The sequence below is a fragment of the Eucalyptus grandis genome, chromosome 11 (assembly GCF_016545825.1).
Source record: "Eucalyptus grandis isolate ANBG69807.140 chromosome 11, ASM1654582v1, whole genome shotgun sequence".
In the NCBI taxonomy this organism is placed as follows: Eukaryota; Viridiplantae; Streptophyta; class Magnoliopsida; order Myrtales; family Myrtaceae; genus Eucalyptus; species Eucalyptus grandis.
The window spans coordinates 49,829,563-49,856,888 of NC_052622.1; the positions used below are offsets into that span (position 1 = coordinate 49,829,563).

The window sequence follows — 27,326 nt, forward strand, 5'->3', positions numbered from 1 at the left end:
CTGTTAATGATCACTAATAAGTTTAGACCTAACAATCACATGGAAAAGTTACAGATTATTCCTACTCCAACTCAAGTTGGATGTGTGAGAAGGAAATTATTGAGGCTATCGGGAAAGACTAACTTTTAAGATCGAAATTTGAAAGTAAAAGGCCAAAGGTCGTCGAGCAAAATCTAGTAAATGAGGGTAGGGAAAGCGAGCATATACTTTAAGCAAGCGACTTTGGTAATTAACAAGTAAATCTCTAAATAGGTTACATGTTGTCGACAATTGCTCTCGGAGCGCTTGCTTAAATATGTTGTTCTTATATGAGAAAGAAATATCCACAACAGTAAAAACGTCAGAAGCCCGTGACCTTTTTTTGTTCTTGGTCTTGGTGGAGGAGGTACCTTCCTCTGTAAGTTGAGACCTTGGAAAGGAAAAGGAGAAGAACTTGCGCAGCAAGGGGCCTCGAGGAGGGCGTTCCGTGCGAACGAGGGTCAGGTCAGGCGTTTGCCGAGGGGGGAGGGGGCACGTGCTCCACGTGACCGGGAGAGAGAGGAGATTCGCGTTGGATTGAATCATTCTGTCTCGCCCCTAGGGAAGGGAGCGCGTAAGCCCCCTCTCCTCCCCTTTCCAATCCAAGGGTCAAAATTCCATCGAGATCGGTTCTCGTGCGAGGGCGCGCCACGTGTAAGGCCGCGCGCAGGCGAACAGCCCTCCCTCCCCCTCTCTCTCTCCCCTAGGCTTTTGAGGTTTTAGCCCTTTTGTGGTTTTGCCTCAGCCACTCTCTCTCTCTCTCTCTCTCTTCTCCTCTCTCTCTCTCGCGGGGGCGTCGCTAGCTGTGCTGGTGCTGTGCTGTGCAGTGCTTTTTGCCTTGCGACTGGGGTTTTAGGGTTTTCTGCGACGCCGAGAGGAGGGGAGGAAGGAGCGACCGACGGCCATGGACCGATACCAGAGAGTGGAGAAGCCGAAGCCGGAGTCGCCGATAAACGAGAACGAGATCCGCATCACCACCCAGGGCCTCATCCGCAACTACATCAGCTACGCCTCCACTCTCCTCCAGGTCCTTCTCTCCCTCCCCCTCTCTCTCGCTCCCGCTCGCGCTCGCGCTTGCGCTTACTCTCTCCTCTTCGATGCGCCGCCCGTCCGTGCAATCGCGCGCGCCTCTCTTCGCTTCCGCGTCGCCGAGTCCTCCCGTCGTTTCCTCGACGGGTTTAGGTTTGGCGATTTCGAGTCGCGTCGTACCTGATTTTTTTGCCCCTGGTGTTCCGCTGGGGCTTCGATTGCGCCTCGCGATTTCTTTTCGCATTTGGTCTTCTGTTTGTTCGGTTCGTCGGCGTTGATTCGGTAGTGGCTTGACCTCGGTCGTGTGGCGGCACGCGTGCTGGTCTTCTGTGCGCGGCGTTTCTTCGTTTTTTTTTTTTTTTTTTTTTTTTTTGGGGTTTCCTAAGTGAGCGGCAGTTTGCTAGTAGCTTGAGCTCGACGGAAATCAGAGGTTTGATAGTCGGTGTCCTCGCCGTACATCTACGGATGAGCTGCCTGTGAGAAACGAGATGTTGTCGTCTCGTGACCTTGCTTTTGCGGCGGAATGCATGCTGGTTTATCGTGCGGCGAGTTTGATTGGATTCTCCCAATCGAACAGCAGTTGCCAGTTAGTTATAGAGTGAAAGTAAGTAGTCAGATGGATCTGCGGGGGCTCCTTCGGTGGAAATCTTCCCTGACGTGTAGGGAGAGACAGAGACGCCTGAGTGGCTTGTTTTGAGAAGATGCACGCTTGACCGAATAGTTGATAGTGCCATCTTACGAGTTGAACCCAAGATTGGGATGTGGAAGCATTTTTCAAGCTTGTTTAAGTTGCTGCGAAAGAAGGAACTCGATGTTTTCGAAGAAAATTGTTGAGGTGGAGCTGCTTGAAAGCAGGGAATTTTTAGGAGATCTGATTAGGCTTCGCTTTACAAAAGAATACCAGTTCAGGCTGCTTTTGCGGAGGATGTGAATTTGGATTGCACTTTGTTATTATGTTTTCTTTTGGAGAGAGAGAGAACAAAAAGTAAGGAGAAGAGGGGAGGGGGTTGTAAATTACTTGATGAAGATATATTATCCGGTGAAAGCTGAGGCATGTCCGTATTTGGGAGTGTGCCCAGATGCTTTGAGCTTTATTTCCAAGGAATTAGTGTCGTGTTATGTGTCTAATCTGTTGTTGGAAATAGAAATTCTACAGAATGATTACTGTGGCTACTTTTTGGTCAATATGGAGACCATTTTCAGAATAACTTTCCATGGTGTGGCTGTCTTCCTACGATAATCGTTAAATCGACCACATTCCTTGTGATTTTTCTCATGCATGTGCTGAGCTGAAAGTTAAACTTGCTCGTTCTGCATTGTAATTTAGTGATGCTAGTGGTCATCATTTGCCAGTCACCATTGATTTGGGTATTCTCCTACAAGTCACTTCTGATTGTTCATGGCATGCTGCTTGAAGATCCCATTGTTTTCATGGTTATTCTTGGTCTATTATGGCTTCCATAGTGTAGGTTCATTATTCTTCCATGTCCAAACCATTGCTGGATTTTTAGATATTAGATGGTCATGGGGAATTTGATACTTGATTCCATGTCCAAACTATAGCAACATGTCATGAGCGATCCATTTGATGACTTTCCCTTAATAGTTGGTACCTTTCCTAGATAGTTGATTTCTTCTTGTGTGACACACATCATGGTTACTGGCTTTAGATCATTTAAACATTTTGCTTGTTTCATATGAATGTCTTTGGCTTAGATTCTTCTATTATCTTTCACCTCTAGGGATTGAGGATCTTAAATTAGATGACTTAATTTTTCCCTTCGCCAACCAATAGTTTTGTAATATATGCTCGATATATACTTAAATAATATCTTTTCATGTGTAGGAGAAACGTGTTAGAGAAATTGTCCTGAAAGCAATGGGACAAGCAATCAGTAAGACAGTGGCCATTGCGGAGATTATAAAGGTTTGTGTGAGTTCAAATTGTTTATTATGTGATGCTATTGTTTTATTAAGAGGATAAAAGGAAGCATTAGGATGTAAAATTACTAAATTATTCTCATTGCCACCTTCCCAAACTTGTATTCATGCAGAAGAGAATTCCTCGGTTGCATCAGGATACTTCCATCAGCTCAGTTAGCATAACTGATGTATGGGAACCCATCGAAGAAGGCCTAGTACCGTATGCTCCAGTATATAAACTTAAATCTAATTGCGTACATAATTTTGTAGATGGTCTATCTAATTCCGACAGCATAATATTTCATGCAGTGTGGAGATGACTCGACATGTTTCAATGATATCAATCACCTTGTCTACTAGGGAGCTAAACAAAGAATCTCCTGGGTAAGTTACGACACCCACAATGATCTAAAGGGTTTCAGAAGCTGCAATAATGAGCATCAACCACGTAGTAATTTAGTTAAAGTCTCTTGTTTGGTGCTTCTTACTTGGGGACTGGGTTAGAAATTTTAGGACATAACTTCACTATATTCCTTTTCCCTGAGTAATCTACCTGTTAAGATAGTTATTGATACCATCGCAAATTGCTACATTCTGTTAATAAAGTTTTGCAAGTACTCACAGCTCGACGTGATATAATGCGATGATTGTTTGATATGTTATTTGTTTGCTTAGGTACCAAGCTCCTGTTCAAATGGATCAACCCAAACCTCAGTATCGTTATCAACCGCAACAGCCTAGACAAGCACGTGTTCCTTACAATACCGTTAATGAAGGTATTTGCTGTGACGAAGTTGTGACTTGAGGTTTTATCTTGGACCAAAGCAAAGTTGATGACTGGTTCTTCTCCTTTAATATTTAGATTCATATGGTCGGGGGAGGGGTCGAGGTAGAGGGAGAGGGAGGAGCTGGGGAAGGGGAGGATATGGAAACTATCAAGGTGGATATTATCAAAACAGGAACTATCAAGGTGGAGACTATCAAAGTGGAAACTATCAAGGTGGAAATTATCAAGGTGGAAACTATCAAAGTGGAAATTATCAAGGCGGAAACTATCAAGGTATGACTAGTGCCTTCTCAACGGTTAATTACCTTTTCACCAAGAGTTGAGGTCCTGTAGTGATTCATTGCATTCATGTGTCGGATATCCATCACCTATTCACTTTCCTTATTCCTTTTGAAATTGTTAGATAATGGTGGATATTCAAACTGGGGTCGAGGTGGTGGACGAGGTAGGGGCTGGGGCTACCGTGGTAAGTTTGCTTCTAGTTTCTGCATCGTACTGGTCGTCTTTGGTGGATTCAACACATCTTTTGGTTGCATTCAATTTCTCTACTTTTTCTTTTATAATTTTCTTTTTCTTTTTTTTTTTTTTTTGGGGGGTTGATTTCAGACCATGTCCCTGGTGCTCCACAGTGTAATAAAAGTAACTTGTGAATTTGAACATAGTGTGCCTTTTGACCCCCAACCCCCCTGTGGCACAACACTATCAAGCACGTGCTCCGTGTCCGAACTGCAGTTATTGTGCAATGTTTGAAATATTTTGTTGTGTGCTTAGATTTCTTAAGAATTATTTATTTAAGGTTGCCCTCATAGCAGGTAGTGGATACGAGAGGGGCAGAGGTGGAGGTGGCAGGGGATATGTGCGTGGTCGTGGAAGGATGGGAGGCCGCTCAAGGGGTGGCGGCAACCAGGCATAGTTGGGAAATATCATTCGCTGTGCTTCTCTTAGCTAAAGATGATTGCCTTGGCAAAATGGATCTAGTCTCTTATGAGTTCAATGTTCAAAATGCATGAAAAAGTTGGCTTATGTGCCTGTGGTCTTAGGAGGTGGCTTGTGTTTTTTCCCCTTCATTTCGTGGATCCGGGTGAGGTTTATTTGGGTCATCTTAATGCGTTTATAGCCCAGAGCTAGTGCTTGAGTTTTTACAAATTGGTGTAATTCATTTTGCCTGGTGGTTTTGACCACCTTTTTGTATCTATATTCCATTTCCAGTATCTCTTTATTTGATTTTTAGTGTCATTACAAATTAGTCTCTCCGATGATGGGGTTCCTGAGTATTGTCACAACCTGATTAAGAAAATGTTTTATCGGCCTAATCGAAGGAAATATGACGATGCCATCATGCTTGATTCACTGGGAGAGATATGGCTTGAGGATTCTGTAATGACAAGGTTCGATTATTAGGTGAGGGGCGTACAAACATGGTTTCAACTTTGTGTTCTATGGAGTGTTATCCCTGTCTAATGCTTCGTTGCAACCTTGTCTGACAGAACTCTGTAATAGGAAATGGCTTCATGATGAAATTACCGGCATATAATTTATTGGAGAAATTCTTGGTCGGCGTATGTCGAGGATTCTGAATTTCTTTAAGTACTCTCTAAATATGCTCTCTAAATATAAGGGAACCTCTCCTTCGTTCCCTTCATGGGGGCAATTCTTCTAACACATGGTGCGACTGGATCTCTTCCAGCATCGTCTTTAAGGAGATTGGCTGTATGGGATTGGTGTGATTTCCCTGATTAAATCAAGCATTATAAAATAACAAGATGTGCCTAAACTAATGGAGTCCGCTCTGAGTTTGTCCAGGTTGACGTTTCCCCCAAGAGATGCTTCCAATTTCTACTCTTTGTTACTGGCACGAAAGCTTGCGTGATCTCATCTGAATGGCTATATATATTCTTTGCCGCTTCATAAAAAGGAAAATTGTTCAAAAAAGCCTACACCTATTATACTTTTGTCAATTCAGTCATAAACTTTTTAAGTTACTGATTTTATCTTCAATGGGTTGAGAAATAGGTCTTAAATGAGTACATAATAGATCAATTTAAGACCCATGTAATTTAGTCCTTTTATGTTTAAAACCCATTAACGAGTGCCTTGAGAAATAAGCCCGACCCATTAACGATCCATTTAAGTAAACATGAGTCCATAAATGGGTTTATGGACCCATTTAACACCTCTACTTTTAATTTTGTCAATTGAGTCCTAAACATTTTCACTTTTTGCCAATTTAGTCCATCCGACTAATTTTGGCCGGAAAATGCTGACGTGGACGTCGACGATGCCACGTAGACCGCCGGGTACCGACGTTGACAATTTTTAATAATATTTTAATATTTTTTTGGATTTTTTAATCATTTTTTATATTCTTTTTCTTTTTTTTCTTTTTAGCCTTTTCCGATGGTCGGCCACCACCACAGGCGATGGCTGGCTGGCCTCGCCCGCCATAGGCGAGGCCCGGCCAGGCAAGGAGGAGCACTGGTGAGGGGAGCCCTTGCCCCAGGCACGGCCCGACAAGGGTTACCCTGGCCCCGGCGAGGGGAGCCCCTGCCCAGGCGAGAGTCAACCTCGCCCCTGGCCGGGCGGGCGATGGCCAACCACCGGCCACAGGCCTACACCTGCTCGACCAGAGGCGAGGGCCGGCCTCGCCAAATTTGGTCTGGGCGAGGCCGACGCTTGCTCGGGCGAGGCCGACGATTGCTCGGGCGAGGGCGAGCCTCAGCAAGGGCTCCCCTCGCCGGGGCCAAGGCGGCCTCACCCGGCCAACATCCGGCAAGGCCGCCCTGGCTTGGGGGAGGGTCGGCCTCACCTAGGCAACCCTTGTCGGGCCACGCTTGGGCGAAGGCTCCCCTCGCCGGTGCTCCTCCTCACCCGGCTGGGCCTCGCCTGTGGCGGGCGAGGCCAGCCAACTGTCGCCTGTGGCCGGTGGTCGGCCACCAGAAAAGGCCAAGGAAAAAGCCAAAAAGAAAATGTGACAGCCCAGGGAAGGGCAAGAGGTCCTCTCTAGTCTCACATCACTTTGGGGGGGAGTCCTGAGTTAGTTTATAAGGTTTGGATCTCTCTAATTTGTGTGACGCATTTTAAAGCCGTGAGGACTCAGTGCCCAAAGCGGACAATATTATACAGTGGGGTTCGGGTCGTTACAAATGGTATCAGAGCCGGGGTGAAGAATAGGGAAGGGCAAGAGGTCCTCTCTAGTCTCACATCGCTTAAGGGGGGAGTCCTGAGCTAGTTTATAAGGCTTGGATCCCTATAATCTGTGTGACGCGTTTTAAAGCCAGGACTCAATGTCCAAAGTGGACAATATTACATAATGGGGCTTGGGTCATTACAGAAAAAAATGGAAAATTTTAAAAATAAAATTATTTTTTTAAAATTAAAATATTATTAAAAATTATCCACGTCAACGCCAGCAGTCCTATGTGGCACCGCCGGTGTCCACGTCAGTATTTTCCGGCCAAAATTGACCGGATGGACTAAATTGGCAAGAAGTGAAAAGGTTTATGACTCAATTGGCAAAGTTAAAAGGCTTAGAACTGAATTGACAAAAGTGCAATCAGTTTAAGACTTTTTGGACAATTTTCCCCTTCATAAAATTGGCTCACGAGAATTGGTTCCTTTTATTACAACGAAAGATATTTGGATTCGGCAGCCCGATTAGTATCTATGGACATATATAACTCGTCATGTTACATGTGCATTACGCAAACCTATAGGATAGAGGGCATGTCTCTCAAGATTAATATGAGTGGGTGATAATGTGATTTGAACATAAAATTTGCTAAAGTTAAGGCAAGTGTTTGATCACTCAATAAACCTTTATTAGGGATCTCAAGAGACTTGTTGCCTTTCCGGCTTCTTCTGATCTGTCCAGAAACGTGAGTTTCTTTTCTCTCTTTCTTTGTATAAAAAAAAGGTGAGGTTGATGACCACAATTTTGGACGACCAGGTGTCGTCCAAAAGTGAAATAGTGAGTCTATAAGAGTCACTAATTCAAGAGAGATTGCATTTTTTAGGTGTAATATATCAATCATCATAATAACATTTTGATGCATAAACATGGCGTGGCTGAAAATTTTCTTTATTGATCCACCTTGAAAATGGGTGAAGTCTTGTCACAAATCCCTCTACTGGTAGGAATTAATCATTGTAGTGAGATGAATATGACTAGACAAAATTGCTCTTTAGTTTATCTTTTGAGGAGGAGTAACGTAAAAGAGATAAAAGGACACAGATAAATGTCCTTCCATAGATACATCGTTGGTAGTTTGCATGGAGGAAGGTCCAAAATTAAATAGGACTGAAATGAAAATCATTCTAAAGCTCCAGGCCAAAAATGCAAATCTGTTTATTTTCCTGCCGAGACAGGAATTGTGGAAATTGGTGCCTTGTTGAAACCTTTAGTTCAAGATCGACGTTGGCTTTTGAAGTCTACTTCCTAGTTAAATAATCGGGTACTAACGATGCTCTTGTTGCTTGGCTTATCTATCCATCTCTCTCCCTTGTACACGGCATAGCGGACATGATACACATTTGCAAACTTTCATGTGATGTAGAAGCTAACGGATCTTGGTAACTTCGAGTTTGTAATTGATTGGGTATGGTAAGATATAATATATATTATGCACCACACTATAATGATTTGAGCTTTTGGAGAAAATGGTTGAGCATATAACTTTATTTTGTGTATTAGAGACACAGGTTTTGATGCTTGATTTCTCATCATACCCTATTTTCACTTACTCACGGGGTTTCCCATTCATCATGCACAATAATTGGGCTACAAGAAGTTGTTTGCCCAAATGTATTTGCATGCTTAAGGCCTCTGTTATCAAATAGGCCCTCAAGTAAAGGAGAAATTTTAAGATTCAAGGAAAAGTCACAAAAAAAACTCTAGACTATACTCACTTTGATATGTTTACCATAAATATTTTTATGACATCAAAAACTCTAAGCTATACATACCGCGACACATATACCTTAAATTTTTTCTTGTGACATAAAATTCCTCAACTTGTATCTATATGATACATTTACCTTATATCAAGGTTCTGTTAGATTATTTTTTAGCCAAAACAATGTTGTTGTTTTTTTCACTTAAGCCACTTGAAACCATGTCAAAACTCTTTGCTTCTTAGCATTTATGTAGGTAGATTTTTAATGGTTCTCATTAACAAAACTTAAAGGAAGATAAATATGTTACACAGATATAAGTTTGAAATATTTGGTATCATAGAAAAAGGTTTGACTAAATGTGTCATAGTGGCATCATTTAAGGTTTTTTTTTTTTTTGGGTAACTTGTGCCATAAGATATAAGATATATTCTCTAAAGCCTTGTACTTTTGCACTAAATGGTTTGGCATATGACTTTATTTGAAGTGCTAGAATTTGAATTTTTCACCTAATTGTTCGAGATTTTAAGAAAAACATTTTATCTAACATAGTATCATAGAAGGACTCGGTGGATCATACATTGGCATTCCTCGCAGGCTCCATTCATTTCACAAAAAAATAACTTCTAAGAGAACGCTTTTCGAATTTTCTGGTATTCATTTCATGGAAAATGAACTAGCCAAGAAAAATGTTTTCCGCTATTAAAAAAAAAAAAAACACCTTCAAAAATGGGGAAAATGTTTTCCACTTTTCAAAAATGGAAAATGTTTTTCATAACTTCTTCCACCTTACTTTCTTTTACCAATCACATTTTCATTTTATTTTTATATTTTTTTTTTATTAAATTGAGTTTTTATTAAATTGAGTTTTATTTTTCTTTTGTTTCTTTCCTTTTCATCTTCTTCTTTGGCCTTGGCTAGTAGCTGGCCATGGTGGCAATCGGCGACCGACCGCGAGCCGGCTTGAGCCTCGCCGATTTGGTGAAGCCAAGCTTGCCCTAGGCCACCGAGCTCGACTCTCGCCGGAGGTTCGTTGGGCTCTAGCGAGCTCAGCGAGGCCCGAGCCCCACCCAACTTGTAAGATTTGGCGAAGCCGAGCTCACCCGACAAACCTCGACTTCACCAGATCAAGGGAGGCGGAGCCTCGCCGAAATCTAGCGAGCTTGAGCCTTGTCGGTCTGGGGTGAGGCTACCAATCACTGCCATGGCCGATGACTAGTCAAGGCCAAGGAAGAAGATGAAAAGAAAGAAAAGAAAAAAAGAAATGGAAAGGAAGGAAAAAATTGAAAATTATTGAAAATGAGTATGTGTAGGAAATGATTTTCCTTACCAAAGGTGAAAAATATTTTCTAATTCATTTTTAAATTTCAACCGAACATTAGAAAATATAGTTATTTTTCTAAAAAATGACTTCCTAAAAAATATTTTTCAGAAACGCCATGTTTTCCACGAAATGAATAGAGCTTCAATTTCCTTTGCTTTTTATTCATGCTATTTTGTCTATGCTCCACTCCAACTACTTACCCTATTAACGTAGTTCTGTCCATATCTTCTCTTTGTTAGGATTCGGCGCATAATTACAAGGAAATCGGGAATAAAAGTGAGAACGAGAATTTAAGACGCAAGATTTTATCTTGGTTCACCCTTAAATTAAGACTATGTCCAACAAAGGATTCTACTTTAGTTAACAGTTAACATTTTGCACCTCACTATTTCATTCTTCAATTACAAAAAAGGAGATAATTTATACAAAATTTATGGGTCCAAACCCAAATTACTTATAAAATATGGCTCAAACTATAAAAGCCTTCTAAGCGGGACCCCAGTGCTTTCCTATTGATGGAGAGTACGAAGTACACCTCAACATTGATCAATGTAGGTTGCCCACAAATAGTGTTAAACTCATTTAAGTGTGTAGGAAAAGAATCACCTTAACTCATCCAGAAGGTGTACAGTTGCGACTTCCACAAAAATAACATATTCACGAGCAACTAGCTCTAAAAAGGTTTTCCAACTTCGTCCAAGATCCTTCACCATTTTTTCAAAGGTCATGTTCACCAAGATGTTATCAACATGACATAGCCAGATCAGACTCCACGCCCTTTGATCGTTGTCGTTCCACACCTTCAATTCATCAGGTGTGGACTCGGACTCCTTTGCCTTCTCCTTGGATTTTTCCTCAGATTTATCATCTTTGACCATGTGCCACAAGAATTACAATCCACAGGTATAACCTCCATCTTCACTTTCCATAACTCGAAAAACTTTCCTTCAAACTTCTCTACTTCAATTCGTAATTGATGACATCTTCCTAAGATTTGATTTTTCGAATCTCTCTTCACCGATAAACCCTAACCTCAAACCAAGGTCCGATACCAAACATTAAGATTTGGCGCACAATTGCAAGGAAATCAAGAATAAAAGTGAGAAAGAATATTTGAGACACAAAGTTTTATTTAGATTCATCCTTAAACTAGGGTTACATCCAATAGATGATTCAACTATAATTAGCACCTCACGCCTCTCTATTTCATCTCTGAATGACAAAAGCAAGAAATAGTATATACTTAATAGCTATTCATGAGTCTAAATATAAAGATCACATGCCTTCCTATCGATGGATAGTATGAATCACACTCCAACACTCTTACATATGTAAAAAAATGGCTTACATATGAGGTAGTGTTATGAAATACATGAATGAATATTCATTATATTCATCTTATCCAATGTACTTATTATGATACATTTGTATCAAATGTTCTAAGTACATCTCCCTATACAATGAATGTTCGTCTCCATTATCTTGTACATGTATCATTCGATATATTGATATTAATGATAAGTACATTCTTGTTCTCCTATAAATAGGAGTTTAAGTTTTGATGTATAATAACACAACAACACAGAACAACAATCACAATACAGTGAAATATCTGACTTTCTCTACTATCTCTAGTATTCACTTACTTTCTCTTCTCAATCTCTTCTCTATTATATATTTGCAATGCAATATTTTACAACAGGTAGGAGTTTTAACTAATATATTATAAACACATTGATTATCCCCCTCATTTGTAAGTTGATCCATTGCAAATTTGCTTAGTCGGGTTTAGCTATTGTGAAATGGGCACGTCTCCTTTTTTGTGTGAGTTAGTGGCTATGAGCAACCACCACAAGTGATGAATTTGAGAAAGGAGTATCAAGATTCTAACTCTTTATCCTGGGGAAAATTATCCAATAAATCCTTAACCTATTACATTTTCATCAATTCAATCATAAACTTGTTTATTGTGCCAGCTGAATCATAAACATTTTCACATTTTACCAATTGAGTTTATCCAATTAATTTTAACTGGAAATTATTAACATGAATGCTAAACATTTTACGTGACATGATCAACGTTGACATGGATTATTTTTTATATTTTTTTGATTTTTTTTCTTTTATTAATAGCTATGTCCAATGAGGTCGCTAGATCGAGCTAATATGAACAATTTATTTTTAAATAATTTTTTGAATTTTTTTATTCTTTTATTAACAACTATGGTTAGTGAGGTCATTGGCTAGCTATTACCAACCATAGGCAAGGGCCACAACACCCTTGCTTGTGGCCAACGATGGTCGGCTGATAAGTTGTTATAAAAAGAAAAAGAAAAAGAAAAGAAAAGAACAAAAGAAAAATAAAATAAAATAATTTCAAAATAAAAATAAAAATATCTACGTCGACTGATCAATGCCATGTAAGATGATTAGCATCTATGTCAGTTATTTCCAATCAAAATTAACCAAATGGACTTAATTGGCAAATATGAAAAAGTTTGTAATTAATTTGCACAATCAAAAGATTTAGGAAAATTAATAAAAGCGCAATACGTTTATGACTTTTGGATAATTTTATATTTTATCTTGTGCTAAAGATAACGAGTTGACAATGTAATTGCATTATCTCACTTAACATGGTGTTCAAGTTTGATAGGTGAATATGCTAAAACCCTTTGGCAAATATAGACTTGGGGGCCCTCTTTTTTGAGGCCAAGGTAAATGCCCAACCACTAGTGATTGGGCTAGCCAAACAACGAATTAAAAATTAGACACCATTTGTTTTGGAAAAAATTGAATAATTTAGAAAATATTTTAAAAAAAAATTATTGTAAATAAAAACAATCCCCCTTGTTCTTAGAGTGCATATATTTAGAGGACAATCCAAAAGAGGAGGAGCTATCTGAATGTGACTGCCATACGGTCCAGGTTCACCCGCAACATTGTAGATGGCCGACAATACAACCTCAGACACTCTACCCCGTTGACGTTTCCACTCTGTTTTTCGCATACAATGTTCTTAGACGCAGTTGATCTCGTCCAAAGACGGGCAAGTTCCAGAAAAGTTGCTGTTGCCTTTCACTTGGATTACCGTCCCAGATTTTGTCATATCAAGAGATGCAGTAGCCTTATGTGATTATGGCTAGCTTTGGTGACGATAATCTTTAAACGGTACGATAATAAAATTTATCAAATGACATGTGACTTTATTTCTTTTTTTCTTGGATTTGACAATTAGGTGGTACCTAACCCACTTTTCGCACACTTGGCTAGTCCACCTCCTCGAGCAAACTCCCCATATTGATATGATAAATTGGAAAATTTACTTCTTGATTGCTCTTAATAAAATTTGAACTCAAGATCTCAAATTCCGTAAACATCGGAGGGAGAGAATCTCCAACTACAATTGTACTTTCATGAATATATTTGTTGAAGTAGTAATCATTATCCCATTAATGAGTTATTTAAAAGAAAAAAAAAAGGTTATATGAAAATACATCTATAGGCATACACTAAACCTTGTATGTGTACACATGACAAGAAAAGAAGAGCAGTTAAATTGACTGGTAAGTCTGAAGAAACGTCCAAAATCAGAAGATAGCCGCTGATTCCGTCCAGGTTCATCCTTCTTTCGGACACCCCACCTTAGGATTTCGCTTCTATACATGGGATTCTCTCTCCTACCCATCTCTCTCTTTCAGTTATATATCAGAGAGAGAATCAGAGAGAGAGAGAGAGAGATGGAACTGGGGAGCTCAGATCAGAGGACTTCAAGCAAGAGAGAAAGAGAGGAGTACCATGTAGCCCACAAGATCCCTTCTGGCGATACTCCATATGTCAGAGCCAAGCACGCTCAGGTACCTCCTCTATTCCACCATCTTGCAGAATCTCGTCTGAATTTCCAGCATTGTTTTGGAATCATTTTATCCTTTAAGAATATGCACCTTTTTAATCAGAATTATCGTCAGAAGAAAACCAAAGAGATGAGGTTAATTAACAGTTTCGTGATTCTAGCACAGAAGTCTCATCGGCGATCGATCGATTCATATAAAGCTCATGATAAACTCTTTTCAATAGATAAAGATATCTCGCGTGTGAAATCACCAATAAATTTTTTTCGAACATTTCTCGTCTTGAAATCATTTTAGTTATGCATCCGGAGATGACTAAAGTTAAATGCATAGCAATTGGGAACGAAAGCATGCAAATAATTCAAGGAGAATCGGCATCGCCTCCACCATCATCAAGTCTAAATATCATCTTAGGGTATGAGCAAAACATGCTTTAAGATGGAGCGATTTTCTTGAAATTCGAAACAAATAGAGTACGATATTGTTAGAACTAGAAATCTTATATTGAAATCATTTTAGTTATACATCTGAAGATCACCAAAGTCAACGCATACCAATTAAGAACGAAAGTACGCGGACAATTCAAGGAGAATCATATCATCTACATCGGAGGGTATGAGCGACACATGCTTTAAGACAGTGCAATTTTCTTAAAATTAAAAATGATAAGAGTAGGGTCTTGCTACAACTAGAAACCCTATTATTTATCAATCGACCAAGAAATCTCTCTCCAGCATTCTTGATATCAAGGTTATGCAACTTCATCATTCTGTGGATTTATTCATACATATGATAGTAGATACATGGACAGATAATCGCCAATTTCCTACACAAAATACAATTTGATGAAGGACCCAATCAAATGCATCTGCTCTTGCTGATCAATATGTTCGATTTCTTACTCTTGCTGAACTGATTAAATCAACAGCTAGTTCAGAAAGACCCAGAAGCAGCGATAGTGCTGTTCTGGAAGGCGATAAATGCAGGAGATAGGGTGGACAGCGCGTTGAAGGACATGGCAGTTGTGATGAAGCAACTCGATAGGGGCGAAGAAGCCATCGAAGCCGTCAAGTCCTTTCGTGGCCTTTGCTCCAAGCAGTCTCAAGAATCGCTTGATAACGTCCTCATCGACTTGTACAAGGTATGATAATACTTCATACGCGTGTGTACCTGTTGCTTCGCTTCTGTCTATACATAAACTCATTGCATACTTATAAAGTGATTTAGGTATATAATTCTTCAAATAATATTGACAAAAAAGTAACTATAGATCATATGCGCTTATGTTTATGACCCAGTACATAGAAACCTTTCTGGAGGGTGTATGCATTGCTTGCATGCATTGTAACTTGATGATGTGATAATAATCAATGGCAATTATCTGAAAGACGGTGGGAATCATGGTTAAGTGGTTAAGCACTTTGAAGTAGATGTGACAGATTTCATGTTCAAATGAAAGCGTCCCATACTCATCATGGAAGTAAATCAAAGGGGCCACTAACACTATCCTATGGGCGAAACCTTACTCCTGATGCACGTAAACAGGGGTAGACTACCATATATGTGTATGATTGGTCAAGTCGAGAAAGTTTGATTATTTCATATTATTAAAATTATATTTTAAAAAAATACATAACTCATACAAAGATAGATATATACAGAATAGAGATTATTATTTTTAGATCTTAAAAAAGACTAATAACGAGGGAAAGGGTATTGACGTTCTCTTTTTGTTTTCTTTTGTGAGAATTATAACGTACAGAAATGTGGGAAAGTGGAGGAGCAGATAGAGCTGCTAAAGAGGAAGCTGAGGCAGATATTCCAAGGCGAGATCTTCAATGGGAAGCCCACCAAGAGGGCCCGTTCTCATGGCAAGAAGTTCCAGGTCTCTGTTAAGCAAGAGACCTCCAGGTTATTGGTATGCTCTCTTAGTAATCTTATTTTTTTATTTATTTTTTCCATACATAATAAAAAATAAAAATAAAATTTCAGGATTTCATGTTTATTCTCAAGTATTTGACAAAATGCAGGGAAATTTGGGATGGGCCTACATGCAGAAGCCCAACTACATGGCTGCTGAAGTGGTGTATAAAAAAGCCCAAATGATCGATCCGGATGCCAACAAGGCCTGCAACCTCAGCCTCTGTCTCATCAAACAAGGCCGGTACAACGAGGCCCGCGCGATTCTCAACGACGTGTTGGGGGGCAAGCTTCCAGGCTCCAACGACTATAAGCCGAGGAGGAGAGCGGAGGAATTGCTCTCGGAGGTGAGGTCGAGGCAGCCGCAGCCCGACTTCTCGGATCTCTTGGGCCTCGACATGGACGACGACTTCGTCAAGGGGATCGAGAGGTTGATGAATGAGTGGGCTCCATCGAGGTCCAAGAGACTCCCGATTTTCGAAGAGATCTCTTCATTCAGGGATCGGCTGACATGTTAGTAGGACATCTCTCTCGTGCTGTGGTTGGTGGGTCTGAATTAGGTACAGAGGAAAATAGGGTTTGAGTTCATCTGTTGTCTGTGAATATGTTGGTCTGGTCCTGGGGCGGGCGGTGCTAAGCGAAAGCTTGGATGGGCAAAAGGGAAAGGATCTGATTAGTGATAAGCCATGCGTTCGTCAAAGCAGAATTATCAAAGTTGAAAACCAATAGTTTATTGACCTTGTTATTTCTGTTGAATAAGTGTGCAAGAAGGTTTGGAATTTCTATCCCGTTTGCCAAAATTCTGTGTCTCTATTGTGAAACAAGCTATTCAAAAGAGTAACTCCCAAACCATTCTAACATTACAGTAGAACACATGGAGAATCTGGGGAAGCAAATCCGAACTGTAAGACTGGATTGCTTACTTTGTAAAGGAAGTGACACGAGACGACACAGTGGGCTTAGAGTGGACAAATTTGTCAATCGGCGCATGGTAATGAACCGAAATTACACCTACATGTGTATCGTGTAGTCGAAGCTGAAATCTTTGGATGAAAAAGTTGAGTGTATTACCATTTCCAGGAAAGAACAGAGGCTCGTCATGACGGAAAGGTTGCAATTGAGGGTATCAAGGAAAAGTGCGACAATCGTTATTAACTTCATTAATTGTTTTGAGTTCATCTGGAAAAGAAGAATGTTTGACCAAGATTCCAAGCTCAAACTAGCAACAAAACGAACGATTCTCCACCTGACTCAAAATTATCAGCACTCATAGGTCGCTGACATTACAATCCGGGGCGCGTTGATTATAGAACTTGTCCAAGAATACAAACTATACAGGCAAATGTATTTTTTCTATAGGCTATAGTATAATGAAGGGCCGTGTAAAGAACAAAAGAGGAAAGAAAACTTACAGGCAAAATACCTTGAAGAAAGGTTCATAAGAACCTCTTAGCAGCACCACTCCACTATTTACGACCACAATTGAAGCCATGACAAACAAATAAAACAATGATCAGAATCAAAGCAATAATAATACCCAGAACTATCAGCTTTATTTTCATGTTCTCCAGCCACATTTTTCTTCGCATTTTGGTTCCCTGCTGCCTGAAGTCTTGAGCCTGGAACAGGAAAACATGTAAGCCAAGCACTGATAACCAAATTGAACTGGCCAAAAAAATCCTCATCTTTTTTCTATTTTTTGATATTGTCATGACTGTCACACACTAGTAAGTTTTAAGTGTTGGGGAGAACTCGGATACAACAATTCACCACGGCCAAACACAATCTAGGATTAATTTCTCCCCTGATACTAAATTAACTTAAAATCTCTTAACCCCCAGCAACAACCAACAATGTATAGTCTCACAAAATGCAAATATAATTTCGAAATGATAAGTAGATAAAGCAAATAACGACACCAAGGATTTAACGTGGAAAACCGATGCGGGAAAAACCACGGACCGCCCAAAAACATCCACTAATCACCAAAAATAGTAGAATACACAAAGTATTCTTCTCTAGTCACACACTAAAGACTCAACATCAACATTATAATTATCTTTTTCTCACCACATAGGTAGATAAACAAGTTTGGAGCAAGAAAACCTTAACCGCAACTGGAGAATTCGGAGATGGTTCTCGATGAACAAAAATCATCAACTCGTAGCCCTTGGTCTCACGAACAACATACTAAAATTTGAGCCGATTCTGTCAATATTTGGCCTTTGAATCGAAGCCGCAAAGTTGCAGTCCTCTTCCTTTTTTCCCTTCTACCTTGCTTGTGCAGTTTTTTTTTTTTTTTTTTTTTTACTTTTCTTGTTTTATCTCTCCTTCTCTTTTCAGGCACACACCTCCATGCATGACACTCCACTTCTTTTTGTTTTGTTTTGTTTTTTTGTTTTTATTTAATGCTGGCTGGGCTCCACATGAAGGTGGACCTAGCCAACAAATCTCCCCCTCCACCTCATGTGGGAAGGTTCGTCATACCCGTTTTTCTTCTACAAGCGTCGAGCTTCACCACGGGCAAGACTTTGGTCATCATGTCGGACTTATTGTTGTCGGTATAAACTTTCTCAAGTAGGAAGAGCTTCTCTTCTAGCTTTTCTCAGATCCAATGATACTTCACATCAACATGCTTCGATCTTAAATGAAACACCAGATTTTTTCTAAGATGGATAGCACTCATGCTATCGCAATATAAAACAAACTTCTCTTGTTTCAAGCCCAACTCTTGTAGGAATTTTTGCATCCACAAAAGTTATTTACCTCCTTCGGTAATAGCAATATACTCCGCTTCAGTTGTAGACAAAGCGGTACATTTTTGCAATCTCGATTGCCATGAAACAGCTCCCCCTGCAAAGATTATTATAAAACCCGATGTAGATTTTTGGGAATCAACATCACCGGCATAGTCCGCATCTGAGTAGCCACTCAACTTAGGCTTTGCATTTCCATAACATAAGCAAAGTATAAAAGTGCCTCTAAGATATCTCAGAATCCATTTAACAGCGATCCAATACTCCTTACCTGGCTTAGAGAGAAATCTACTTACAACACCAACTGCATAAGCAATATCGGGTCCTGTACAAACCATGGCGTACATCAAACTACCCACGGCCGATGCATAAGGAATTTTCATCATCTCAATATTTTCTTTCTCGCTTGAAGGACACTCATTACTACTAAACTTGAAATGGCCTGCAAGTGGAGTACTCACCGGTTTACATGTGCTCATGTTGAATCTTTCAAGCACCTTTTCAATATACTTCTCTTGAGATAACCACGGTTTCTTATTCTTCCTATCGCGAGTAATTCTCATGCCTAAGATTTGTTTAGCCGGGCTTAGGTCTTTCATTGCAAAAGCTTTACTCAACTCATTTTTCAAGCTCTTGATTTTCTTGGCATCATGCCCAACAATCAACATATCATCCACATAAAGTAGGAGAATAAGAAAATCATTATCTGAGAATCTTTTCATAAAGACACAAAAATCAGAGGTTGTCTTACCGTATCTTTGTTCTTCCATGAATGATTCAAACTTCATATACCAGCTTGCTTTAGACCATATTAGTTTTTTCTCAATCTACATACAAGGTGCTCCTTGCCTTCAACTTCAAAACCCTCCGGTTTCTCCATATATATCTCTTCTTCTAGGTCTCCATGAAGAAAAGCTGTCTTTATATCAAGTTGTTCAATTTCTAAATTCAAACTGGCGGCCAACCCAAGAACAACTCGAATAGAAGACATCTTTACAACCGGTGAAAAAATCTATTCAAAGTATATGCCATTCTTTTGACAAAAACCCTTCACAACAAGGCTAGCCTTGTATCGTGGTTTTAAACTATTTTCTTCTGTCTTCAACTTGTACACCCACTTATTTGTGAGTGTTCTCTTACCCTTAGGCAACTTCACCAATTCAAATGTGTTGTTCTCATGCAAGGATTTAAGCTCTTCTTGCATAACTTTATGTCACTCATTTTTTCGTTCACATGATATAGCCTCTTCATAAGTTTCTGGCTCCCCTGCATCAGTGAGTAACACATACTCATGCGGCAAATATTTTTGAGAAGGCCTACGCTCTCTTTCAGATCTTCTAACTTGAGGTAGGATATATTGCTCTTACTCAGCTATTTCACTTGTCTCGGCTGAAGAATCAACATTATGTGAGAATTCACCATCTTCATGATTTCCTTGCACTTCTCCCCCATGATTTCTATCAACATTAGAATGACTTGGGCTAAAACTAACTAAACGTTGAGCTATATTCTTTGGTCTCTCCGCCTTTGTCAATGTCTTCAATAGTTTGATACTCACAAAACACTACATCTTGGCTTCTATGACTTTCTTTGCAACTGGATCCCATAACCTGTAGCCAAACTCTTCATATCCATAACCTAAGAAGATACACTGTTTAGACTTATCATCAAGCTTAGATCTTTTATCTCTTGGAACATGCACAAATGCCCAACAACCGAACACTTTTAGATAGCTGTAGAAAACATTTTTACCACTCCACACTCTTTGTGGAACATCCCCCTTAAGAGGAACTAATGGAGAAAGATTTATCAAGTCTACTGATGTTCTTATCACTTCACCCCAAAATGACTTAGGCAACTTCGCATGAGAAAGCATACACCGAATCCGATCATTAATTGTCCGGTTCATTCTCTCTGCTACTCTATTATGCTGTGGTGTTTTTGGAATAGTATTCTCAAGTTTGATACCATAATCCCTGCAATAATGTTCAAATGGGCCTTTATATTCACCACTGTTATCAGCCCGAACACATTTCAGCTTCTTCTCAGTTTCTCTTTCCACATTGACATGAAATTGCTTGAAAGCCACAAGTAACTGATCTTTAGATTTCAAAGCAATAGCCCACACTTTTGTAGAATAATCATCAATAAATGTCATAAAGTATAATGCACCTCCAAGAGTTCTAGCATCCATGCAACAAACATCAACGTGAACTAAATCAAGTACATTTGATTTCGTGTGCGGAGAGAAACTATGAAATGAGAATCTATGTTACTTACCTGTAAGACAATGAGTACATTCCTTTAGATTTTTCTCCTTCAAAGGTAAAAAGTTCTTTCTAGCAAGAGTTTCAAGTCTTTTCTTGCTAAGATGACCCAGCCTCATATGTCATAAATCAACCGAGGAATCCTCCATTGCATTTACCTCTTCTTTAATCAAGTCAACTTGCATGGTGTAAAGAGAGCCTGTCTTCTTAACTTTTGCCACTACTATGGAACATTTAGTCAACTTCCATTTGCCTCAAAGAAGAAATTACAATAACCATCATCATCTAAGGTACCCGTAGAGATCAAGTGAAGTCAAATATCTGGAACATGTCTCACATTTTTCAAAAACAAATTACATCCAACATCGGTTTCCAAATAAACATCTCCCATGCCAATAACCTTGGAAACATCACTATTTCACATCCTAATATAACCAAAGTTGCCGTCGCAATAAGAAGCAAAGTAATCATGCCATGAGGTGACATGAAAAGAAGCCGCGGAATCAACAACCCATGTAGAGTATTGGCTTGTAAAATTCACATATCCGTCATCACATACAAACACAATATCGCCATCAGATGCAACCGTCATTGTAGCTTGTTTCTCTTCTTTCTTTCGATCTCCATTTCTATCATGGGATTTATCTCTCTTTGGCAACCAACACTCTTTTGCATAATGTCTCATTTTGCCGCAATTATAACACTTGAGACTCCTCTTCGGTCTTGATTTCGACCTTCCTCTTGACTTGCCTCAAGTATCATTTCTTTGAAACATTCTTGATTAACTTCTCGCCCTGTTTTCTATAACAAGAGCATCCAATGTAAAAGTATAATTCAAGCATTTTCTTCTTGTTTCTTCATTGAACAAGCTTTCTTTAACCATGCTCATAGAAAGCACACCAAAAGGAGCCGTTTAATGCCACAACCAAGGTGTCCCAACTATCAGAAAGAGTACCAAGTAATAAACACGCTTGCAATTCATCACCAAGATCAATCTCAATATTTGTCAATTGATTTACAACATCTTGAAATTCACTCAAGTGTTCCGCCATATTACTCCCCTCCTTGTATCTCAAATTCACAAGTCGCTTAACTAAAAGAGTTTTATTTTGTGGAGTTTTTCTTCTCATAGAGATCTTGTAATTTCTTCTACAAAGTGTCCGCCTTCGTTTCTTAAGCAACATGATGAAACACACTATCATCAATCCATTGTTGGATAAACCCAACCATTTTCCGATTCATTCTCTCCCATTCTTTGTTTTCCTTATCTCTTTTGGCTTCATTACCCTCAATAAGATCAAATAAGTCTTTGCAATATAACACATCTTCCATCCGAGATTTCCAAATAGAATAATTCGAGGCATTTAACTTAAACATGGTCCTGCTGGTTTCTTCCATTTATCACTAGAATTTCAACCTTAGCTCTGATACCACTTGTTGGGGAGAACTCGGGTACAACAATTCACCACGGCCAAATACAATCCGGGATCAATTTCTCCCCCGATACTAAATCAACTTAAAATCTCTTAATCCCCAACAACAACCAGTAATGTATAACCTCACAAAATGCAAATATAATGCCGAAATGATAAGTAGACAAAGCAAATAACGACACCAATGATTTAACGTGGAAAACCCGATGTGGGAAAAACCACGGACCGCCCAAAAACATCCACTAATCACCAAGAATAGCAGGATGCATAAAGTATTCTTCTCTAATCACACATTAGAGGCTCAACATCAACATTACAATTATCTTTTTCTCACCACATAGGTAGATAAACAAATTTGGAGCAAGAAAACCTTAACCGCAACTGGAGAATTCGGAGACGATTCTCGACAAACAAAAACCATCAACTCGTAGCCCTCGGTCTCACGAACAACATACTAAAATTTGAGCCGATTCCGTCAATATTTGGCTTTCGAATCGAAGCCGCAAAGTTGCAGCCCTCTTCCTTTCTTCTCTTCTCCCTTGCTTGTGCAGTTTTTTTTTTCTTGTTTTCTCTCTCCTTCTCTTTTCGGACACACACCTCCATGCACGACACTCCACTTGTTGGGGGAGAACTCGGGTACAACAATTTACCACAGCCAAACACAATCCGGGATCAATTTCTCCCCGATACTAAATCAACTTAAAATCTCTTAACCCCAGCAACAACCAGCAATGTATAGCCTCACAAAATGCAAATACAATGTCGCTATGATAAGTAGACAATACAAATAACGACACCAAGGATTTAACGTGGAAAACCCAATGCTGGAAAAACCATAAACCGCCCAAAAACATCCACTAATCACCAAGAATAGCAGGATACACAAAATATTCTTCTCTAGTCACACGCTAGAGGCTCAACATCAACATTACAATCATCTTTCTTTCACCACATAGGTAGATAAATAAGTTTGGAGCAAGAAAACCTTAACCACAATTGAAAAATTCGAGACGGTTCTCAATAAATAAAAACCATCAACTCGTAGCCCTCGGTTTCACGAACAACATAGCCGATTCCATTAATATTTGGCCTTTGAATCAAAGCCGCAAAGTTGCAGCCCTCTTCCTTTCTTCTCTTCTCCCTTACTTGTTCAGTTTCTTTTTTTTTTTTGTTTTTTTCTCTCTCCTTCTCTTTTCGAACGCACACCTCCACACACAACACTCCACTTTCTTTCTTTTTTTATTTAATGCTGGCTGGGCCCCACATGAAGGTGGACCCAGCCAACATTAAGTATTTCGATAACAACCAACAAGAAGTATTCACAATCTAGCAAGTGCAAAAACATTTTGAGATATCATAAGCCCTAATTGCACACAAAGATAGAACCATGTGATTTCGTGTGTGTGTGTGTGTATGCGTGTGGAGAGAGAGAGAGAGATGGCACTAACTTGATGACACGAGAGGGGACCAACATGGTGCGACAACACAAATTGAGCCTTAATTCCTACCATCAACTCAATCAAATTATTGACATTCTCTCTAGGAGGAGGGCTCCTGACAAAATCGTATGACTAATGTCAGTGTTTATGGGTTTTGTAGCGCCGTATGGTCTCAGTCAGACTATACTGGAATTACCCATTAACTTAGTACTTAACAAATCCCTCTTTTGGATCCACCTTTGCTACTAGAGTTGACTTAATGTATATTAGATAAAATCCTCCCTATATCCCACTTCTCTGCAATTGTTCAATCTGTGAAGCTCATGTCAAGGTAATGTCGTCAGTGAAGAGAGGTTAGTCTTAATGAATGATGAAACAAGATGTTAATAACAATGAAGAAAGCGCAAAGCAGGCAACTGGAATTGAGATTGCTGTAAAAGACCATCACCATTGCTATGAGTATAGTTTGTCTTAGCTTCTATTCCATACATAGTTTGTGCTCTCAAGGAAAAATTTGAAACAGTAGGCTCACTATGGTAGATGGAAGAGATGGTTTCTAACCTGAGAACGAAGATCGTCCGTCTTATCAACCAAAAGTTCAATTTTTTCACCACGATCGAGAACCTAGATAACAGAATTAAAGCAAACCATAAATCAATGACATAAACGCAATTTCTGATAAAACTTCACTCATGGATCATGCAGAACTGTAATTCCTCCAACGACACTCAGTAGAGGAATTAGAAATGGAAAAGAGAAATATCTTAAATTTCTGATTTTCAATTAAAAAAAGGGAAAAAAAATTTTAAAAAGCAAAAACTTAAAAACCAGAAAGAACATTATGCATTAGGCAATAGATGCATCTTCTTTCTATTATTTCTACCACTTCCACAGCCAAATAAAAAGGAGATACAGTTTACTCCAACTTACGTTCTCAATATTTTCCATCATTACTCCCTTCACTTCTGATACCTGAGCTTTCACCTTAGCAAGTTTGCTGATCTCTTCCGGATGATCAACACAAATTGCATGTGCTCCTTGAGTTTAGGCCTATGTCAGTCAAGATTGCAATTAGCATCTTATGTGGGGGTGAACAATATAGTTCTTTCCATATCTTGAAGATTAGGCAATTTACCCAAACTCCCTGTTCAAGCTATTAGCAGATGCTGTTGCAGCTTTTCCTGCGTCGTATCTGTGAGTAAAGTCCTCCTTGATCCGCCCAAGGAAAGCCATTGGAATCTGGCGCCCATCAGACTCAATCGCAACCACACAGTAAGCTGCAACATTGAGGTGACAAAGTTAGTTCATCATCGCATGACCACAAAGAAGGTGATCTGACCCTGGTAACTGGTGAGAATAAGTGTCTAACAAGAGTTAACACATTCACAGAATCCTATTTCTCATTTTCATCAACAAAAGGTGGTGACCATGGAAATTGGTCTCCCATATATCAGTTTTCTTTTACTGGCTTAGAGAAGCTCCGGGTTCCTCAGCCATGTACTGCATGATTATGAGTGAACTCCCCAATTGTAAATGAATGGGTTATTTCTTCACAGTAATGTTATCTTAGGAAAGGACGAAATTCACAGCATGATGTTTTAATATCAGGTAATTCAAAAACTCAATGCGGTGTGAATAAGTACATATATGAAAGTACCCTGACGGCACATGGCTTCGCATAATTTTTACAATAATGCTAGATCCCATGTTGTAGGGAAACCAGCCACAGAAATGCACATCAAAGACACCTGAGCAAAACCAGGCAACAAAGTTTAGCACCTTCCAGAACACGAGAGATTACTCCTGCAGACTCTGAGTCCCAGTGTACTAGGTGGTTTAGAACTTGTTAGCCTCAACAAACTATTTCTGTTAGTAAAACACTCTCTCGCGATCTCGATCTTGAGCTTGTCATAATAATAACCACAGATACGTCCTTCAGACGAATCTGCTTTAGCTATTTTAACCATCGATAAAATCCAATCACATAACAGAGACATGAGTTAGCAGCATGCGATTGGGGAGGGGCGACCCATAGCGCTGGAGGTGTGCAAGAACATAGCTACATCCGAGGGATCATAGACGACTTTGGACATTGAGTCAAGGCTCAGCTCTACGTCGGTGGGAGAGAGAATGATTTTGGAATCGGCGGCGTGAAGCTTGGCGATTAGGTGGGGGATGTTAAGCTTGGAAACAGCAGATTGAGCCCATCGGTTTCCTTCTTGCAGTGTCGATAGGAGCTTCGGTTCCGAGCCGGAAAGGTGGAACTCGAACTCCTTAGCTGAGTAGATGGGGTTGAGGGAGCTGCAGTGGCTTGGCAATGGATTACAGCCAGAAACAGGATCACAAACTGCAAAACGAACACAATTTTTCCAATCAGCAAACTATCTATCACACTAGTCCCTGCGGATTGGAGATGCACATAAATATGCAGAATATGCAGACATCTAGTTTGTTAACGTTTGATTTCATTAAAACCATCCTTCTCCTTTTGATAAGCTTTGACTTTGTTTCACAATGAACCGATGCTTGTACATCCCAATAAACAACCTTTGGACACGGCAGAAATCGCTCTTCATGCTCTCCAATTCAATTTGTTCCTGTTCAATTGGCACCAAGCGCTCACAGATATTTCATGCCTCAGATTCCATTTTATTATTTCGAGCTATTTCCCAGTCGATCTATCATAAGCGATGGATCTCATCGTTAGAAATTCATCGTTACCACGATCTTCCAAATTTACATTCTCAAATTTTCTGCATTTGAATTCGCATCATCACACAAACAGAAAAGCTGCACCGTCATAGTTGCGAGGAGACTCGATTATCAGGGGTTGACGGTGTTGGGGAAAGCAAGCCCGACGATGCCGCCAGCGCAGATGCCAGGGGCGGCGAGGAGTGCGGCGGCGTGGTCGACGAGCTCCTGCAGCGGCACATGTGTCAGGTCTAACTCCCCACACGCGGAGACGGCTCTCGCGTTGGGGAAATCCGACGCTGCCTTCTTCAATAGGTCTGCGAGTGTAAGTTCTCCCGTTGCCACACGGTCCAAGTTCACCCGCCAAAAACAGAGGACAATCCAAAAGAGGAGGAGCTATCTGAATGTGACTGCCATTCGGTCCAAGTTCACCCGCAACATTGTAGATGGCCGACAATACAACCTCAGACACTCTCCCCTGTTGACGTTTCCACTCTGTTTTTCGCATACAATGTTCTTGGACGCAGTTGATCTCGTCCAAAGACGGCAAGTTCCAGATAAGTAGCTGTTGCCTTTCACTTGGATTACCGTCCCAGATTTTGTCAGACCAAGAGGTGCAGTAGCCTTATGTGATTATGGCTAGCTTTGGTAATGATAATCATTAAACGATCCGATAATAAAACTTATCAAATGACGTGTGACTTTATATTCCTTTTTTTTGGGGGGAGGGGGGCTTTGACGATTAGGTGGTACCTAACCCACTTTTCGCGCACTTGACCAGTCCACATCCTCGAGCAGACTCCCTATATTGATATGATAAATTGAAGAATTTACTTCTTACTTCTGGATTACTCTTGATAAAATTTGAACTCAAGATCTCAAATTCCGTTAACATGGGAGGGAGAGAATCTCCAACCGCAATTGTACTCTCATGAATATATTTGTTGAAGTAATAATCATTACCCCATTGATGAGTTATTCAAAAGAAAATAAAAAAA

At 39.9% G+C, this 27,326-nt stretch overlaps 2 protein-coding genes and 1 pseudogene across 4 annotated transcripts; 2 read left to right on the forward strand and 1 right to left on the reverse strand.

The window, feature by feature from the left end:
• The first annotated feature begins 733 nt into the window (after positions 1 to 733).
• LOC104426876 (protein FAM98A) lies at positions 734 to 4,987 on the forward strand. Of its 2 annotated transcripts, none has more exons than XM_039304749.1 (8): positions 734 to 1,045; positions 2,894 to 2,974; positions 3,102 to 3,190; positions 3,280 to 3,354; positions 3,646 to 3,746; positions 3,833 to 3,910; positions 4,161 to 4,223; positions 4,570 to 4,987. In XM_039304749.1, exons 1-8 carry the CDS (start codon positions 923 to 925, stop codon positions 4,668 to 4,670), a joined length of 711 nt encoding a protein of 236 aa, XP_039160683.1. In that variant the 5' UTR covers positions 734 to 922; the 3' UTR covers positions 4,671 to 4,987. The 2 variants fall into 2 exon arrangements, with proteins under 2 accessions (XP_039160683.1, XP_039160682.1); XM_039304748.1 differs by having other exon boundaries at positions 735 to 1,045; positions 3,833 to 4,030.
• Positions 4,988 to 13,668: 8,681 nt separating this feature from the next.
• On the forward strand, positions 13,669 to 16,527 carry LOC104426878 (protein SULFUR DEFICIENCY-INDUCED 1). Of its 2 annotated transcripts, none has more exons than XM_039304369.1 (4): positions 13,669 to 13,828; positions 14,751 to 14,963; positions 15,570 to 15,740; positions 15,853 to 16,527. In XM_039304369.1, the coding sequence occupies exons 1-4, from the start codon at positions 13,712 to 13,714 to the stop codon at positions 16,258 to 16,260; spliced, it is 909 nt and encodes a 302-aa protein (XP_039160303.1). In that variant the 5' UTR covers positions 13,669 to 13,711; the 3' UTR covers positions 16,261 to 16,527. The 2 variants fall into 2 exon arrangements, with proteins under 2 accessions (XP_039160303.1, XP_010038358.2); XM_010040056.3 differs by having other exon boundaries at positions 15,585 to 15,740.
• Positions 16,528 to 16,922: 395 nt separating this feature from the next.
• LOC104427994 lies at positions 16,923 to 25,036 on the reverse strand (annotated as a pseudogene).
• Between the last annotated feature and the right edge of the window lie 2,290 nt (positions 25,037 to 27,326).

Coding starts and splice junctions, on each gene's coding strand:
- LOC104426878 (XM_039304369.1), top strand. CDS start 13,712: ATGGAACTGGGGAGCTCAGATCAGAGGACTTCAAGCAAGAGAGAAAGA. Junction 13,829..14,750: donor TCAGAGCCAAGCACGCTCAG/GTACCTCCTCTA, acceptor TTAAATCAACAG/CTAGTTCAGAAAGACCCAGA. Junction 14,964..15,569: donor TCCTCATCGACTTGTACAAG/GTATGATAATAC, acceptor TTCTTTTGTGAG/AATTATAACGTACAGAAATG.
- LOC104426876 (XM_039304748.1), top strand. CDS start 923: ATGGACCGATACCAGAGAGTGGAGAAGCCGAAGCCGGAGTCGCCGATA. Junction 3,355..3,645: donor CTAAACAAAGAATCTCCTGG/GTAAGTTACGAC, acceptor TTGTTTGCTTAG/GTACCAAGCTCCTGTTCAAA. Junction 4,224..4,569: donor TAGGGGCTGGGGCTACCGTG/GTAAGTTTGCTT, acceptor CCCTCATAGCAG/GTAGTGGATACGAGAGGGGC.